Source organism: Micromys minutus (assembly GCF_963924665.1).
Source record: "Micromys minutus genome assembly, chromosome: 22".
Classification (NCBI taxonomy): domain Eukaryota; kingdom Metazoa; phylum Chordata; class Mammalia; order Rodentia; family Muridae; genus Micromys; species Micromys minutus.
The window spans coordinates 42479299-42497775 of record NC_137957.1 but is presented as its reverse complement, the minus strand read 5'-3'; the positions used below and the strand labels follow the sequence as shown (position 1 = coordinate 42497775).

General features: G+C 42.9%; 1 protein-coding gene across 2 annotated transcripts in view; it reads right to left on the bottom strand.

Annotated features, from left to right (window-relative positions):
• Window positions 1-18040, bottom strand: part of UTP20 (UTP20 small subunit processome component) — a gene marked incomplete at its 5' end in the record, with an annotated part of 78305 nt that extends 60265 nt beyond the window's left edge. For both annotated transcript variants that reach the window (XM_080935039.1, XM_080935038.1), the window contains 15 exons: window positions 497-602; window positions 2033-2121; window positions 2252-2407; window positions 5573-5751; window positions 7520-7597; window positions 8509-8643; window positions 8809-8955; window positions 9438-9593; window positions 10104-10241; window positions 10898-10979; window positions 12696-12884; window positions 13431-13563; window positions 13701-13767; window positions 16800-16880; window positions 17996-18040. In XM_080935039.1, coding sequence (XP_080791165.1) covers window positions 497-602; window positions 2033-2121; window positions 2252-2407; window positions 5573-5751; window positions 7520-7597; window positions 8509-8643; window positions 8809-8955; window positions 9438-9593; window positions 10104-10241; window positions 10898-10979; window positions 12696-12884; window positions 13431-13563; window positions 13701-13767; window positions 16800-16880; window positions 17996-18040 — 1781 coding nt within the window. The remainder of the gene's footprint in view (window positions 1-496; window positions 603-2032; window positions 2122-2251; window positions 2408-5572; window positions 5752-7519; window positions 7598-8508; window positions 8644-8808; window positions 8956-9437; window positions 9594-10103; window positions 10242-10897; window positions 10980-12695; window positions 12885-13430; window positions 13564-13700; window positions 13768-16799; window positions 16881-17995) is intronic.
• Between the last annotated feature and the right edge of the window lie 437 nt (window positions 18041-18477).

Genomic DNA, 18477 nt, shown 5'->3' with positions numbered 1-18477 from the left:
AAGGCAAGAGCCAGTGATTGGGCAGAGGAAGGGAAGGTGGAGAGAGGGGAGAGAGAAAGAGAGGATCAGCTTGAGAAGGATGAGCTAGATTTAGGTGGACTTAATTGGTGTTGGGTAGCTATGAACATTCTAAGGATCTTAGGTCTTTTATCTTATATGGAAGGGCAGTCTGTATCTTTGTCCATTGGATGTAATCTTATTGTATAAAGGGTTTGTGGATTGAAGACATAAACCTGTATGAAGAGCTATCGGGCCTTAGAGTCAGGTTTGTGCTGGGTAAAGAAGCACGCCGGGGCGGTAATTCCTCCCAGGATGGAGGCAGTAGGGCAGGCAGAGTGAACTGCCAGAGAAGCGAACCATGCTTTAAATTTTTACGGCAACATTACCACGTGACTGTATTTAGGTATAAAGATTTCTGATATATCTAAGACTTCATACCAACAGGAGCGTTTTATAGTTTACTCATTGTTAGGACAAATGGAAGCCATTTACTTACAACACTAAGTGCTTCACTCGGTCCACAGGAACCAGATGAAGAAGTTCAGAAGACTCTTCCAAACTTAGCAGAGTGCTTACAGCTTGACAAAGAACGAATAAATTCCCTAAGAGCAGAAAACCAGGAAAAGCACATTACTTTATCCTCAATTGTGAAGCATCTCACCAATAACCCATTACTTACAGAAGGGGAGTCTGTGCTTTCTAATACTATATATGTCACAGGGATAAATGCAATAGAAACCAACAGAGGAAAGTTTCTAAGTCAGATATTGTATCTTTCTTACAGTGAACACATATTCAGAAGCAGAGAATAAAATCCACACCATTGTCTGACAAAAAGCAAGTGTTTCTACTCCAAACCTGAAGTGTGTGAACCCTGCTACGGTGTACAATTAGCTTTCAAGTCACAATGTTAGATCTGAAATTTTCAGTCTAGGGCTCCTAACCAGCAATGTGGGTGTGTGTGTGTGTGTGTGTGTATACATGTATATACACACAAACACACATATGTGCACATACACACACACACTTGAAAATCTGAAGCACCTTTCGGTTCCAAGAATTTCAAGGAAAGGATATAGTCCACCCTCTACCACAATCCAGACTGGCGCTCTCTCGCTCTCTCTCTCTCTCTCTCTCTCTCTCTCTCTCTCTCTCTCTCTCACACACACACACACACACACACACACAGTCCCTTTGCCAGTTTCCTCCCCAGAGTGTGGAGTACAATGCTCTGCAATGGCCAAATGCTCTGTGCTGAAGCAGCCACAACCTAATAAAGTAGCCACTAGATACATATGCCCAGTATTTGAGCTATGAAAGACATGTGTAATATTCTATACCACACTAATACTTCTGTGGGTAAATAATCACAGTGTACATGTGTTTGGTTAAAATAAGGCACTGAGAAAGACCAAATATCTGCTTTTAAACTGTCAGGCTCTGAGGAAGACATATAGCAGGTACTGGGACTTGGAGTAGGGCAACCTAGTCCTGCTTACAGGAGGCAGGAAGGCTTCCTAGTGATGCACTGTAGTGGTCTGAATGGGACTCGTGTATCTGAACTTGGTCCTAGCTGGTGGTACTGTTTGGAGAAAGCTCTGGAGCTTTTGGGATTCCTTGCTGTTGGAAACAATCTCTCGGCTTCCCTCTCTCTAGCTGCCTGCTGCCATGCCTTCTGCCGCTGTGTGTTGTCCTGGACTCTAAGATAAACTCATGGAGTTTCAGCACAGAGACAACAGGCAGTCAGCCTGAGGCTCACACTGAATAATAAACAGACGGGTTCTCAGGCAGAGGAATGTGTCAGGGCAGGGTTTTGTTCAGGTGAGTAAGGGAAGGCACAGGAGATAGTGGGGATGCAAACGTCCCATGTTTTAGATCCTTCTGATACTTGACTTTCCTTGTGTTCAGGCAACTTATGGGGTGCAAGTAGCACATGCCCCCCCCCCCCCCCACTGTCCTCTGGAGTTACAGCAGACTACAGCATTAGCACTGTTCTCTGGTGCTCTGAGAGAACAAGTGCTGACTGACTGACCTTTCCCAAAGCTCCCTCTGTCAACCTCCAGGAAGAGTGACTCCGTGAGGCAGGACACGAGCGATACCGTCTTCTCTTTCTCAAGAGGTCTGGTATGAAGTGCAAAGAAGAAGGACATTTTCAAATTTCTATTAATGGCTTAGTCACAAGATGGAAAAGAATGGGTATCATTTTAATTGAAACATTAAGTGTTTGTTAAATTCAAGTTTATTTTCTTACCTAAGATGAGGTAATACCACAAGGGCTGCCCAAGACTGTGAAAGGTATGCAGCATCTTTATTTGGGGGTAACTGAACTATGGATAAGAGACGGTTTAAGACTGGAAACTGTTCCTTTCTTTTCTTAGACTCGGCCTTCCTTTGCTTTAAGTAGGATCTGAAGAGAAAAAAAAACAACAAACAGCTATTTAACAAAGCACAAGTCTTAAAGGATGGATCTTAAAAAGAGGAGGAGCTGGGGTGACAGGTGGATATAAATAAACCGACACAAGCCATTTACTGACTGCACGACTGGCCTCTCTGGTTTAACTGATTTGTAACTAGCTCTAGGCACTGTTTGTACTGTGTACTGCTGGGCACTTCTGAAGGACTGGAGCAAACTCTTACTCCATTCCTCACGTCATACTTCATTTGAGATGGTACAGCTATGAGCCCTGGGAAGCTGGAGCCGATTATATACACCAGGCTGGCCTTGAACTTACGGCTATTCTCCTGTTTCTTGCCTTCTGACCGCTGCTGGTATTGCAGAAATAAGCCACTAAAATCAACTACCTGTTTCCTTTCTACATGAGCTTTACTATTTTCCAAATGAAGAATGATGTCACAATTTTTTTGTAAAAAAAAAAAATAGGCAAATGCCACTTTTATTATGATTAACATTTCTTCTCCCACTTTATGTGCAGCAAGGTTCCTCAATGATGTTTTGTGACTTACCATTTGCTTGTGAGTATGTATTAGCCTATACAGTTATAACTAGCCCTTTTCTATTCTTGCAAGCAAAGTCATAGAAATGATAATATGCTTTATAACTTGTTCCCCACATCCAGTATAGATAACTTGTACAAGAGAAGTAGACTGTAAGCATTTTTATTATTTAAATCAACAAAAAGTCACTTTATTTTTTTGATTCCCATACTTGTCAGGACACAGAACATTTAGAAATGACAGACAGGTAAGTTAACTACCAACTCACTAGTCATCCTATCTTTTTGTAAGACAGGGTTTCTTTGAGTAGCCCTGGCTGTCCTTGAACTTAGAGACCTGCCTGCCTCTGCATTCTGAGTGTTGGGATCAAAGGCATGCCACCATGTCTAGCCAGTCATAATATCTTGAGTCTTTTTTGACAATAAGCATGACATGACAATCTAGGGAAATCATATAAAAGACTGAGATGTTGTAAAAGAGAAAGTCATTATTTGTTGTCACTGTCCTATAGTCAACTCCTCTTCTTGACTGGAGTTTTGAACTCAGATCTTGCAAGGTTCAATCCTTCCCACCATTACAGTCCCTCTGTGCTCATGTGCCTAACTGCCTCTCCAGGTCCCTCCTCACATGCCGCTGTCTTCTGCAGGATGGACAGGCCTGTCTCACTCCTAGTCAAACCCCAATGCCTACGGCAGTGGATGGGGCTTTAAATTCACACCATGTCTCTTCCTGGTTCCTGTGAGTAGAGCTGGGATGGTTCTGTAGTTGTGGAGACAGGGTCTCGGTGCGGACCCCAGGCTCACCTCCAACTCCAATGTTGCTTAGGTCGGCTGCCATTGCAACTCTTCCTACCACCTCATGTCACCATACTCAGCTCAAACTATAACTTAAACGTCTCCACAGGAAGAGCTAAGACAAAGGGGCCATTCACACAAATCGTCTCTATGAAGGGTGGTAACTGATTGTTTCCTCAGAGAAAAGAGTCGTGGAAAAGATCTAATTTGCTTATTTTACTCCATACTTTTCTCAGGAGGATTACAGAGCTGTAAGGTGTGATGGGGGCCTCTAACTTCTCTGAGGGAAGCTGAGAACCAAGCTGCTTCACTCCATGGCACATAGACTTGGGGACACCTGCAAGAATACGCCTGCTGGAGACTGGCTCTGGGTTGGGAAATCAAGCTAGAAGGCCAAGGGAATGTAAGGTCTAGTAACTCTCCAGGAGTTACTCATCATCCATTTCTCAAGAGCCAAAGCTCAGTTAAGGAAAACAGGGTCTGTTCAGCATTTGACAGAAGGTATTTTCAGGGCAGGAGATGTACGAAGGGACTAAGGCAAGGCCCAGAATCTCCAATGCTGTGAGCTGTAGGGACAATAGCCCTCACCCCAAGGACCGCAGTCAAGGTCAAAGCTGAGACCTTAACAGACTCTGGGAACCACATACTTACTCTAGTGTCTCAAAGCGCAGCAAACCACAGAATGGCAACAGGTAGATGTAGCCACTCCAGCAAGCACAGAATAAAGTACAAAAATAAATGGCTGGGGCCGCTGGGACATGCTGCCAAGCTCAGCGACCTTAATCCACTTAGTAGAAAGAAACTACTCAAAAAAATCAACAAACACTTTTTAATGTTTGATAGAACTGTCGCTTCTGTCATAAATTAACAAACTGTTTTTGATTCTCCAAAATCATGCGTTCTCAAGTCACTATAAAGTCTATTTTTAGGAAGCCAGAAGTGATTCTTCCTACTTATCATAAATCCCCAATTCCACATTGGGATATTTATAGTGTTGAAAACATGAATGGTCGTAATACCTTAATGTGCAATAGCCAAGAGGCAGAAATAACCTAAAAGTTCCTCCGTGTGCTAATGATTAAACAAATGTGACATTCTTACCAGGGAATCCTCAGGAACAAAGCAGTGTGCTTACTTGATATAGTAACCTGGGTGAGCCTCAAAGAAACTGTTCTAGGTTAAAAAGCTGACCAACTGCAAAGATAAAGGTGTACTGCACAATCCTTACATACTCACAGAAACGGGGGGGCGGGGGGGCGCGACTGGTGGGTTCAGGGTTAGGCACAGAGGGAGTATGGCTACTAAAAGCTGGGCAAGGGAACTGTGAGTAGGGGAGAGGGGACGGGAGAGGCTGGGGGAGAAGGGAAACAAGGCAATTGTTTTTGAATTTTGAAAAACGGGAGGACAAACATGTACGAGGATGAAGACCTCTGTGCCTTCAGGTGGCGGAGACAGCTCTGCCGAGTGACCCTATGATCCACGTACAAACAGCACTTGAGTAAATAAATGCACAGAAAACTGAGGCAGTCTTCGTGAGCTTAAAAATGAATAATCACTTCTAATCTTTATCACCATCTGGGATAAAGAAAATTAATAGGTTTATCGCTCCACCCATACTTTTCCATGCTTATCCACCGTTTTGCAAACTGGAATCATACTACACTACGTGCAAAGCCACACTTGAGTATTTACCATGGACCTCTTTCTAGTGCAGATATATAAATATAGATAGATCGATTAATCAATCATTTTGGGTAGTATACTTGAACATTCAATTAGGAATCAATAATCTTACCATCACAAGCAGTAGATTGAGAACTTACCCCACTGTCTGCTGTGAGAAAACCAGAGGGTATTTTTCAATGGCCATGGAGCCGGCAGTGGGAGGAGCAGCTTTGTTCAGAATGAGCTTGGCTAAGCTGGCCAGAGCTTCATCGCTGACCACGGAGTTGTCCATCAAGAAGCAATTCTCAATGTATAAGAGAAAGCTCGGTAGAAACAGCTGAAGACAAAGATCAGGACATTTACTCACATTAACAGAAGCAAATTCCGGAACACCCAGGAAAGAGATTCTAAGAGTGTAACCTAAGTAGTATCAGCATTAAAGTTCTCCATAAAGACAGATGGCAACACTGGGAACACTGGGACAGAAAATGACTACAACAATATAACTGAGACAAATAACAAAATAACTACAAATGAAGCTAATGTCTGGTCTACTGCCAATGCAGTGCCAGGAGGGAGTGAACACATCCCAGGCACGCTAAATCTTATGTCCGGCCATTTACCCCGAGAACCTGTTAGATAGAACTCTGATTGAAAGGGGTGGGGGTAAAGCAGGAATGAGAGAGAAGTACAGGGCCCAGGAACCAGGAGAGAAACAAAAGGTCACCGGAGTGGAATGTCCATCCAGTGGCTGAGAAAGCAAGCCCTCGACAGGAGGGACCTCGGGGAGCGAAGAGCAGCTGTTGCCTACAGTTTGCCATCTGAGGTGTTCAGAATGCTACTGGGAGACAGTCACGGACAAGGTGTCCACCGTGTGAAGTGAGGTAACGGCTAAGTCAAGGGAAGGTTAAAAAAGGACACGCAACTCGCTTATAAAACCTAAGTAGTAGATATGGATTCAATCAAACCCTAAGACAGAACTCTCCAGAAAAGGTGTACAGGATAAAGGAACTAAAACTAATCTACTTGAGGAGGGAGTCTACTGATAAGGCCCAAACCTATTATCTCAGGAAGAATTCATTTAGGTGAGTTCAGAGTAGATACCAGAGGAAATAAGATAAAGATTACTTGTGACTACTGCTAGTAACTTGGGAAAACAAATCACTTGTCTTTTAGCCTTGTCTGACTGGTTTAAACCAACACACACACACACCCCACATACACACACCCCCCACAGGTGTTTTTTTGTTTTCCTGGTACAAGGTCTCAGGCTGTGTTCGCTAAGTTTGAACACCTGATTCTTCTGCCATTTCCCAAGTACTGGGATTACAGGCATACACCACCACATACAGGTAAGATTTATTTTTTATTCCTCTGTGTGTGTGGGTGGGGGTAAGATGGGGTCTCATGCAAAGATGGGGTCTCATGCAGCACAGGCTGGTCTAAGACTTGCTATGTAGCTGAAGATGAAACTATTTTCTATGCTTTCAATTCTCATCTAAGTTCTCTGAACTGACTTTTCATTTTTTTCCAAATGGTTTCCTAAATAATTCAATTACTGCTAAAACCACAGTGGCTCATGGCTATCATTGGGTGTGTGTATATATGTTTGAGTGTGTATGTGCTCTGAGAGAGTCTCACTGTTACACTGGCTAGCTTGGCCCATTATATAGTCTAGGCTGGCCTTGAACTCACAGTAATCCATTTGCCACCACCTCTGAGTGCTGTGAGTTCCGACTTGCATCCCACCTGGCCTCAGGAATTTTTGGTATGGTGGTTTTGGAGACAGGATCTAAGCAGCCTGGCCCAGCCTTAAACATCATGTCAAATCCACCTCCCATGTGCTGGCATTAAAGTCTGCACTGCACAAGTAAGTCATTTTAAATGACTTAGTATACAAAGTTTCACATATAATTGAATATAATTTCTTTATTGACTGAATATAATTTCTTTAAAATTATATTAACTAAAACAGCAAGCACTGAAGACAGTGAATCTGTTCCTCTCAAAAAGCAGCCAGCCAAAACAAAAAACCCACAGGATTTCAAATTTGATTATTTCATGACATATTTTGGTAAGTACCTTAAAATTAATGTCTTGCTTACCTGCTCAAACTGCTTCATAGCAAACATGACTTCAGAAAAATCCAAAATCAAACGTCTCTCAAATCTGCTTTCAAATACCTGAGAAGCAGCACAAATGGAAAGTGTGTGTAAATGTAAAAGGCGGTTCTCTCCTCACCCCCAGGGTGACTACAGCAAAGATGGCAGGCACACTACAACCACTCAGCCTTCCATCCAGGCTTAGCGGGCTCTGGAGGAACTGATGCAGAGCAGGCGTCTCAGTGACTATGACACGCCCTCAAGGAGGCTTGGCTCCTTCCCAGGTACAGGCAGTCACAACCATATGAACTCAGGTTTCGACTTCTCAGTCCCAGTCCAGCCTGCTCTCCAAACCCACTAGACTGCAAACCGCTTAGCATGACCCTGCTCTGAATTCTTCCAGGGCCTTCCCTAACTGCAGGATAAAGCTCAACTTTTTAAAGCCAAGACAGCTCTTCTCTTCTGGCGTCACCCCCTTCCCAATGCTCCTGTGCCCAGACTACATGCATGTGTGGAAACAAGTCAGTCATTAATGCTCCTTCTCTGGGCTTTTTTCCCCCTTTTTTTGGCAAATGTTAAGAAACTTTAAAAGACTTCTCCAAGTATGTGTCCTTTGAAAAGCTTTCCCTTTTCCCCTAGTAAGTAGAACTAACAAGTATAATTGAATAGACACCTCCAAGCTATCAGTTCACCATGGTGGAAGTCCTCACTCCCAGGCTCCCTACCCTAGTGAGAACGGTAGGTCTCATACCCACCCTGGCACATAGCCCACACACCCACTGCACAGTAGCCTAGGCATGCTCCCTGATGCTTGCTCGGGGAGTTAGCTGTTACTGTGCCACTGCTCTTGTTATGAAGGCGCAGCTCCCACCCCAACAAGAACAATCCCTTGGAGACAGAGCCTTTGTCATGTTCATCTGTATACACAGCAGGCACACTTAATGCCAAATACATAATTAACTACACAAGTAACAGCTCCTAAAGTGAATTACTTTTTCTATAGTTCCTTTGATGAGGGTCTCTGGCAAGGAAACATTTTCAGCTAGGAGCAAAGCAGAAAGTACATCCAAGAGAGTCTTCCGGCACGATGTGGAAAGATTGTCAGTCTGTAATGCTTCCGACAATACCTGTAATAACAGAAAAAAAACACAAGGCACACATGGCAACCTACACGCCACCCTCCAGTGCTGGGGATCCTGTGTTTGCACACGCTAGGTGAGTGTATAACACTGAGCTACACCCCAGCCCCAGCTTTTAACAAGCTCTTAGGCACATCAGACTTGGGAACTCACCCCACAAACGTCAGCAGGCCGTGGTATTTTGGACCCATTTCCGTGTTTTACAACGATCAGGTATGTTTCCAGCAAGCGCCTCATCTGTTCAGAGTTTTCACAGCAGCTTGCTTCTGTCACTCTGTTGTGTAGCTCCAGGAGTGACTCCTTCGAATCAAGAATGTGATGAAGAAAATAACTACAAAACACCATGCAGTAACAAGATATTCTGGGACAGCACCCCGCCTCACACTCTCCTGCTTTATACAGAAGGAAGATGCATGCTTCAAGCAACACTAGACAGTGGCAGCTAGTATTGACAGAGCACCCTGTCCTGTGCTCTGTGGAAGTATTTACAAGTCCCCACAGCCTTCTTGACATAGGTAACATCAGCCCCGTTTTAGCACCTGAGTCACACTGGCAGTGAGAACAAGATGCCAACAGGAACTCTGACAATTCTCACAGCTACATAAAAGACTAGAGGGGGAGGAGGAGCAACGCTGTAATCAATGCATAGAGGAAGCAGAGGAATGTGCAGGAAACGATGATGTAACACAATGTCCAACCATGTGCAGCTCTGCTCAGAGCAGCGACAGAGTCAGGTATGAGGACTGCCCCGGACACACCCATTCTTAGCAGTTAGAACTTACTTGCAAACAGTCAAAAAACACACCAAAATGTTCCTTATAGATATATACTACAGTGGATTTGGCCATGTTTTTTAGGGTTTCCCCAACTAAAATCCATGGAAGTTGAGTTTCTGTTTCAGTAACTGGTCCTAGCTTTTGCAAAATGAGCTTCAGTGCCTGTGGGAGTGCAAGAGACAGCAATTAGCATTTTTTTTGAATAACAATTTTTTCTAAAGAAAGTATTAAGCTGTTTTTTTTTTTTTTAAATCACTCTGATCTTATAAAGACTTAACATGGAATAATTAAGATCTGGCAGCTTTGACTGTTGACTCTGTAACCCAGACTGGGCTTAAATTTACAATCCATCTGCCTCAACATGTGGGGAGGGGGGGGAGCTGGGATTACAGGTGAGTACCAACCACACTGCTCAGCCTTAGGATGGGGAATTTATCACAGAACAGCCTCTCCCCATCTTCCCATGACCATCAGTCAAGTGTGTGAAGGCCTCCAGGCACTCAGGAAGGAGACAGAAGCGAGTCTGTGAGTCAGAGTACCCAAAAGCAGCATCAAGAAGCACATTATTAACTCTCCCCAGTGTGCGCTTCCTGTGCGTCCCAGGCTGCCCTCCCTTAGCATTTGCTCGATTCTCTTCTACACAAACTCCAAGCGCTGCTCCCTATTGCTTACCTGGCCTGTGCAGGAATGAAACATATTTCTGACTCCCTTGCACATTTCAAAGAGCAGCTGTCCAACTCCTTCCACTTTTTCTGGATGTTCATTAAGATCAAGAAACATTAAATTGAAAAGTGCATTTTTATCAGAGACCTAAAATGAGAAATGGAAAACCGCATTATAATACAAGTATATCTAACTAAGAGGCCATCATTCTTATTTTATACATTCATATATATAAAAATCATATAAATCATTTAAGTGGATTTGGGAAGTTTCTGAAAGGCACACATGTAATAACTTTAAGCTACTAGAATCTTGCAGCTGTTGAATGAGGGTGATAAATTAACTGGTGTGGGAGGAAGGCATGTGCTAAAAGAACACAAGGCAACACTATCTTTTAAAGTAAACCAAATATTCACATTTTATGAACATAAAAGACATTTAATACCAGTGTTTGGTTTTATTACCAAAACTTAAAATTCACTAGGAAAAATTCAAACATGAGTGGTACAATGCTATTGTTCCCTTGCAAGAAACCGTGAGAGAATTCCCTGCACTGACCAAAGGGCACTTTATATTATGTACACTGAAAGTTATAAAAACCCAAGTAACAGAATGATCCAAATTATAGCTCACTAACCACCGAACAAAGACTAAACCTTATGGCAACATGGCTGAGAATAATGACCAGCTTCTGTTTATGTATTTAATAAAATTACTTAGTAATCACATTTAAAAAACATCTATTCTAGTCATCCAATTCCTGCCAATTTACTGCCAATAAGCACAGAAAGTATCACACTAACCTTTCTCATCAGGAAAGTAAAACTTTCGGCAGCGAAGTTTCTTATATGCAGTTTCTTATGAGCCAGGAGGGTGCTATACAAGCTGTAAAGGAGACAGAAAGACAGGGCAGATCCATCAACACCACCAGTTCAGGGCAGATGTCATCAGTGCCAGGTGTGCAGAGACAATCAAACGTCAAACAGAAGATGGAGGCCAGCGGCAATGGGCCAAGTGGCACTGATCCTCATAGAAAGGCTGCATGAAATGGTCACAACCACAGTGAAGTCTAAAAGGCAGCATGAATTCAGCTGTGAGCTAGAAAGCTTATCATTAGGAAAAGCGGAGATGGGGTGAGCAGACATAACTAATCACAGTCAGGGAATAGTAAGGAGGCAAGAGGCACCTCAAAGAGAAGGGGTGAGACAGCTAGGGAGGGAGAGAAATGATGGGTAAACATGGAGCTCTGAAGCCCACCCAAGCACGGGAGTCTGGGCAGTAGTTGCATTTCTGCAAATACTTCCTCGGCATTACTTCATTTAACCAGCATAGCTCTATAGCTGGGGACTATCACTACCTCCATTACTTAGACAGTCAGCCAAGGGCAAAGCTAAACAACCTGTTCATTGTCATATGCCACACAGCTACAACTAATTATATAACCAGGTCAGTCTGCCTTACGGTAGAAAACCCAGAATAAGCTGTCCCGTTTCTGTCACATTCCTAGTAGCTACCGGCACCTTAATAACAGCAGGTGTGAACGAACAGTGGCGGAATGTCGTATTTTCTGTAAGATTGATTGGGTAGCAACATACAAGATTTAAAAAAAAGGCGAATGATCTAGTTAAAGAGCTAGTCAAGCAATGGAAACTTGGGGCATCAAGGCATGAAAAGAGACACGTATCAGAGAGAAATGGAAAGGCTCAACCCAGAAGATATTTCAGGAGTCCCTGCAATGGAGCTGGAGGCGTTCCAGCAATCCAAGACCCTCTGTGATCTGTCCTGTTCTCCATCCTAACATAAACATAGAACAAGGACTTCTACGTTTTACTTGTGACTATACCAAGTATAGTTAAAGCAGGCAGCAGCCACTACAAGTTCACAGCTTTATAGATGACAGAAGAGAATTTGAAATGCTGAGTAACTAGATCAAAGACGCCCTTAAGGAGCCAAGAGGAAGATCGCTGGCATCGCGCTGTCCGGCTCCACAGCCACCTTTTCCATTGGGATACACAGGGGAAATAAATGGAAAACCAGATGAGAAATCCATTTAGTCTGATTTCAACAGGTAGGAATCTTTTATTTAAGCAAAGAGCCACCAAGGAATTCATTCTCCTTCCACATCCCAGTGCATTTAAAAAAAAAAAGGGTTATCTCTTGCTGAGCATGTAAATAAATACATGCTTGCTGGATAAACACCAGCATTTTAAACAGTTTCCTTAAACAGTTCAGGGGTTTGCAAAAGACAGGATGGCATTACAAATAACTATAATAGAGCTTACGTGATCTAATCAATAAGACAAAATAAAACACAGAGATCCAGAATTCAAAGCTATCATGGCTAATAAGTGGGAGGGGGTAATATGATGAACTCCAAGTCAAGTTTGAATGAGTAGGTATAATTTTAAGAGAAATAAAGTAGGTATACGCAAGTTTAAGATATACACAGCATATTGGCAGATTAAAATGTAGATTACTGTGACTGGCATATCAACCTGTATAAGGAAATAATTAGTCTGTGTACTGAAAAGGTATTTTTTCAGGGAGAGGTCAGGGCAAAGGAAGAAGGCAAACCAAACCAGTGCAGAAGAAAAGGTGTACCTGTATATCCTGGACATGTCCTTCACCATCAGTCTCCACAGGTACTTGTAAAGATAGGAGAGCGAGGTGAAAGCCCATTCTAAGAGATCTGTGTCCTGAGTCTCCAGGATGGACGTGATTGTCAGGAAGAAGTCTTCAAAATGGGGATAGAAATCAGTCTGCAGGTCTCGTGCCAACTGTACTACTAAACTGGATTGAAAAAGAAGCAACTCATTTTAAAAAAGCTGTTAATAATGTAGATAATAGTTACAGCCTATGAGCACCGCAGGAATTAAACTGAAGGACTTCTAATCAAGCCACTGCTGTTGCTGTGTTACTTTGTGAAACAAGATCTTAACTTGCTGTCCAACCCGGGCTGGACAAGATCCACCTGCTTCTACCTCCCGAGAGCAGGGATTATAGAGTGTGCCATCATTCACAGCTCAAATCTGAAGAGATATAAAATTCTTCAAACCTTAACAGGTGAGCAAAAATGTGAATCAGAAACAGTTGTGGCAGAACCTGGGGCCTCCTATCATCTCTGGTTTCCAAGAAGGATACAGCTCTTGTAGGAGCACAGAAATGTACACCTAGGATGCTGCTTTACAGCATCACGTCCTTTTGTGATACGGTAAACTAGTGAAAAAGGCAGATTCAACCCACTTCTAAATTATAAACAGTAATTTATGGCCAGTGATGAAAAATGATTAAAACTCAGATAAACAATATCGAGCCTTCACTTGAGATGAGACTTACTCCAAAAGAGGTTGGTAGGCAAAACTGTTCCTAATTTGCAGGTGAGTCTTCAAGCTCTGGACAATTTCATTTTGATGATAGACCAACTGGTTAAAAGACTGACATTTGTCAATGACTTCTTTGTAAAATTTCCCTGGGTTAACAAAAGGAAGAAAACAAAACAAAACGAAACAAGAAAGGATTATGTTCTGTTTTTCCATCACATCACTAGTTGCTGGGAACAGAAAACTGCAAATTATGGGAGGATGCAGTAAAAGAAACCGATGGTACCGAAATGCTCCGTAAGGTTCAGCTCTCTCCACTTCAGCAGAGCCTCGAAGAAGTAAGTCTCGACGTCCTGCCAAGAACAAGACAGCCGTTAGGCAACTCCAGGACAATGGACCAAGTTGCAGGGCACAGACCACAGCCAGTATCTTAGGGCAAGGAGCAAGGGTTTAAAACTCCTTTTTGTATCTTTGGGAAGAGAGGAGAACCAGCCCCCTCAAGCCATGGAGGAAGTCTACCACGGCAGGTGAATCACACAAACAAGCCCTGCTGCTATGGTTGCAGCAAGTAACTGTCGAGAGCCCACGTAATAATCACAGGAAGCACGGCCTGCACAGAGAGCGTTAGGACTCTTCAGTTCTTCCAGTCTGCTTTTGGACATGCAGACTGCCACAGCCCCATGGGGACGGAATCTGATACTTTATTTACACATAAAAGTAAGCATGCCCCTCCCCAGCAAGTTTACTTTTTAAGCTATTACTTATAAAACTTACACACATCAAGGTTTATTACACTGAGAGGAAATCAAAACAGCCTAAAAATCCAACAGTCAGGCAAGAGTTGTACTACTTATGTGACCTATACATATGAACGTGTACTATGTGACTATTACAAATTATACTAGGAGCTGGATGGTATTGGTACACACCTTTAATCCCAGTACTAAGAGACAGGGCAGACACATTTCTGAGTTTGAGGCCAGCCTGTTCTGCAGAGCAAGTTCCAGGACAGCCAGGGTACAGAGAGAAACCCTGTCTCAACCTCCCCTCCCCCTAAAATTATATTAATGTTGAGGATATAGCTCAGTGGTAGATAGCACCCCTAGCATGCATGAGGCCTTGGGTTCAACCCCCAGCAACAAATCAAAAAAAATTAAAATCATTTTGTTGCCATTAAGTAGAAAGATGTTGATGATACAAATATATATATTTGTATCTATTTTTTCTTATTTTAATAAAGACACTTCCAAAAATAGCTACACATATTAGCTTAATACAGTATATACTATCCTGCCCATCCCACTTTTATTGTCTTAGGAAGATTCTTACATCATAAAAAGAGGTCAGTTCAGCTGCGTTGGAGAGAGGGTCTCCTGGGTAGTTTTAAGTCAACTTGATAAAAGGAAGAGTCATTTTGAAAACAGGAACCTCAATTGAGAAAATGTTCCCACTAGGTTGGCACAGGATAAAAGTCTAAAGGCCATTTTCTTGATTGATGATGATGTGAGAGGGCCCAGCCTACTGGGGACCATGCCACCCTGGACAGTCCTGAGTGGCACAAGAAAGTAGACTGAGCAAGCCGTGGAGAACAAGCCAGGAAGCACTCCTCCATGGCTTCTGCTTCAGTTCTGGTCTCAGGGTTCCTGCCTCGAGTTCCTCCCGTTGCTTTTGGCTGTAGTCTTGATCATCTTAAGAAGAATTTTAACTAACAGAATTTTAACTAAAACAAGAATGGACACCAACAACCCCAACTGTAAGATATGTAACTGAAGCCATTTTGGACCATTCAATCTTAGAATGTTTTTTTGTAAAGAAAATTCTTACAAAAAAGATACCAATATACATCCACTATGTAATTTTTTTACAATTGTGCACTCTCATCTTTAACATCTTTTTGCTTGGCACTTTTGACCTCTCCTGTAGCTTAAGCTAAAACTACCTGCTGAACCCAATCTGTAATTCGGCCTCTGCCCTCACCTGTGCTCTAGATTCACAGATGCTTTGAGACAGGGTCGGTCTCACTTTGTAGCATGGCTGGGCTCCAACTCACAGAGATCCGCCTGCCTTTGCTTCTTAAGTGCTGAATTTGGGATTAAAGGCGTGATAGCCACACTCTGCTAGTCAAATGTGTTTTAATGTTTCCCCTGGTGATCTAGTAGTAGTTAAGATTTACTGTGCTTTCTGGGACTGTCCCTTTCTCTCCAATATCCTAAGGGCACAGGCACTACACATCACATTCAACAAGTTCCAAGTGCAACTAATTATTCTCCTCTTAAGAACTGCATGTTTTATCTCATTACCATTTGATGCTTATCATCTCTCTATAGAGTGTGTATGCACAAATGAATAGCAGAGGCCTGCTATGTAGTTCAGACTGGCCCAGGATTTGCAATCTTCCTTCTTCAACCTTACCTGGAATCCCTTCACAGATCCAGATTCCAGGCACCCCACACGTGTACACCCTAAGCACATCTATAAGACTAAACAGTTTTGTGCTGCCTTAAATGGGACAAGCATTTCCTAGCTTTGGGTGCTTTGTGCAGACTTGTCCCTCGGCCTGGAAGAGCTGTTCTTGCCTTTTGCCATGCTAAAACCTATACCAACAGCAAAACTTAATTCAGGTCCCATCTTACAGATCACTTCTGACATTCTGACATCTCAGAAGGCTCCCTTCACTGTGAGTTCTCAAAGCATTTTATGCTGGTCTAGATGATGCTATTTAACATGCTAAAGTGGCATAAGACAATGTCGGCAACACCTCAGTACAGAATCTGATCAGTGACAGATGAAGAGCTGGGGTTGAAACCCCAAGTTAAAGGTGTGAGCATTAACAAGAGTAAGGTTAAGGTTAAGCCTTTAAAGAAGGGCTAGCAGAATCATTAAGGGCTTGGTGTAGCAAAGAGAAAAACATTCCCATAGAAGAATGGTAGGAATATGGTTAGAACTAGAAAATCATGCAGTCTAGTATCTTAAAGAGGAAGAAACTAAGCCCCAGGAAAGTGATTTCATTAAAATCACTTTAAAATCAGAATTGCCAAAAAGTACAGGTCTGTAGATTCACTTGCAATGTACACGAGAAAGAAGAATTTCCAGTAACAAAACCCAACTGAGAATCAAGTCAAGCCAACTGTTTTAACACAGCATCATCCAACTGAGCTTGAGGCCAGGATGCACACAAACCTTCCAGGATAGTACTCCTCTAGTATGACTCCAACTAGCTACATATAGCTATTGAGGGGTTTAGGTTTAAAGTGAATTTAAAACGTATTTGCTGTGGGTATATTTTTAATTAGACAACACAGGTCTAAATCATTGCATGTACGTTAAAATGTCTTTAAAGACAGTGTACTTACATTAGTAAGAGAAATTTAAAACACCCTCTTACCTCATCATAGCTTGCAGTTCTATCGATACGGTGAATAATATCGATGTTCACATTTCCCAGCCTTTCAGCAAAGGTAAGAAACTGCAGACAAAAACAGTTAAGACACATTGGCATTCAACGCTTATCATGTTCTGATAATCAGCCAGAGTACAAGACACCCTATTCACACTCAAATCCTGAACACAGCATGTTTAGAGCTTCAGTAACCAATCTCTGGACCATCACCACAAATAACAGTAGCTCATCATTTCAGACTTGTGCTTTCTATTATTGCTCATAAGATGTGTAGTTGGTTTTTAAATAAGAGCAGCTATTACTGATGAAACACAAAAGGTAAATGTAAGAAGCCTAAACAAATGCACTGTTACTACTTGAAGATGTAAATACTTCTACATTTTTGCATAACTTATTTCATCTTTGTGTGTGTGTATGTTTAACTTACATATCTAGGTTGGCTTGGAACTGGCTTTGTAGCTAAAGATAACCTTAAAATTTAAGTTCCGATCCTCTTGCCTCTACATCCCCAGGTCTGGGTTAACAGGCACAAGTTATCACACCTACTTTTGTTATTACTGTTATTTGAAATGGGGTGTAAGCGGCTGGGGATCCAACCTAGGGCTCGCTGAATGTTAATCAAACACTCGACCAACTAACTGATCTACCTCCTACATTACGTTTTATCAAATACAATTTCCACAGGCTGTGACGATGACAAGCTGATGCTGCATCTTTCATACTACTTATCACCCCCAAATCACAGGGATCTCGCTAAGTTGTGGAAACAAGTGTATTTAAAACAAAACAAAACACACAGACTCAGTTACAAAAGGACTTGGAAAGACATTATAAAGTACTATAGTAGCCGGCCCGCCCCACCCCGCTCAGTTCAGTCTTTAAGTTAGAAGGGGAGACTCAGTTGCAGGCAATCCCCTGGGCCGAACAATTTGACCTAGGAGTGAAGGGAGTTGCCCGGATAGGCCAGATTTCACCGTTGAAAGGCGGAATCTGTATTTCAAGTTTCCGAACTTCCCTGAGAAGTCATGTTTATTAGATTGCCAGAGTCTCCCATTTTCGCTGGAGTCCCGGGCAAGTGATTCCGGCTTTGCCCCGACTCTGCAGGCCCAGGAGTTTCGCTATCAGCTAATCAGGGATAGGCAGGACGAACCGCGGCTCCCGGCCCAAACTCCCGCGCTCACCCGGTAAGTGTTCTCGCTCTTGTGGGAAAGTGGCTTTGGCTTCATGGCTGCGGCGGGACAGCGGCCCGCGAGGATCTCAGGAAGGCCAGAAGGGATCCGCGGGCAGTACGGATGAGAAAGCGGCCCTCACGCGGTACTCTCCGATGCTCCGGTGCCTGCTTTTTCTCACGTGTAGCTAGTGCCGCTGGGCGCCGCCATATTGGAATGCCAGGATGTGTCGGTCACGTGGGCGGAAGAGGCAGACCGAGCATGCGTGCTCTTCCTGGTTGCCAGGCGTGCATCTTGTGAAGACAAAAGTTTTATTTTGGGGAAAGTTGGCCAACACAAAACGAACGCGGTGGTTCTTTATTTTATTTTATTTTATTTTATTTTATTCCTGTGGACGTTTTGTTTTGGGCATTTGTTTTGTCTTATTGGTCATTTGCCTGTTGGCTTTGATTTTCGTTTTTGTAAATTTTTTTAAAGAGAAGAACGTACAGTTG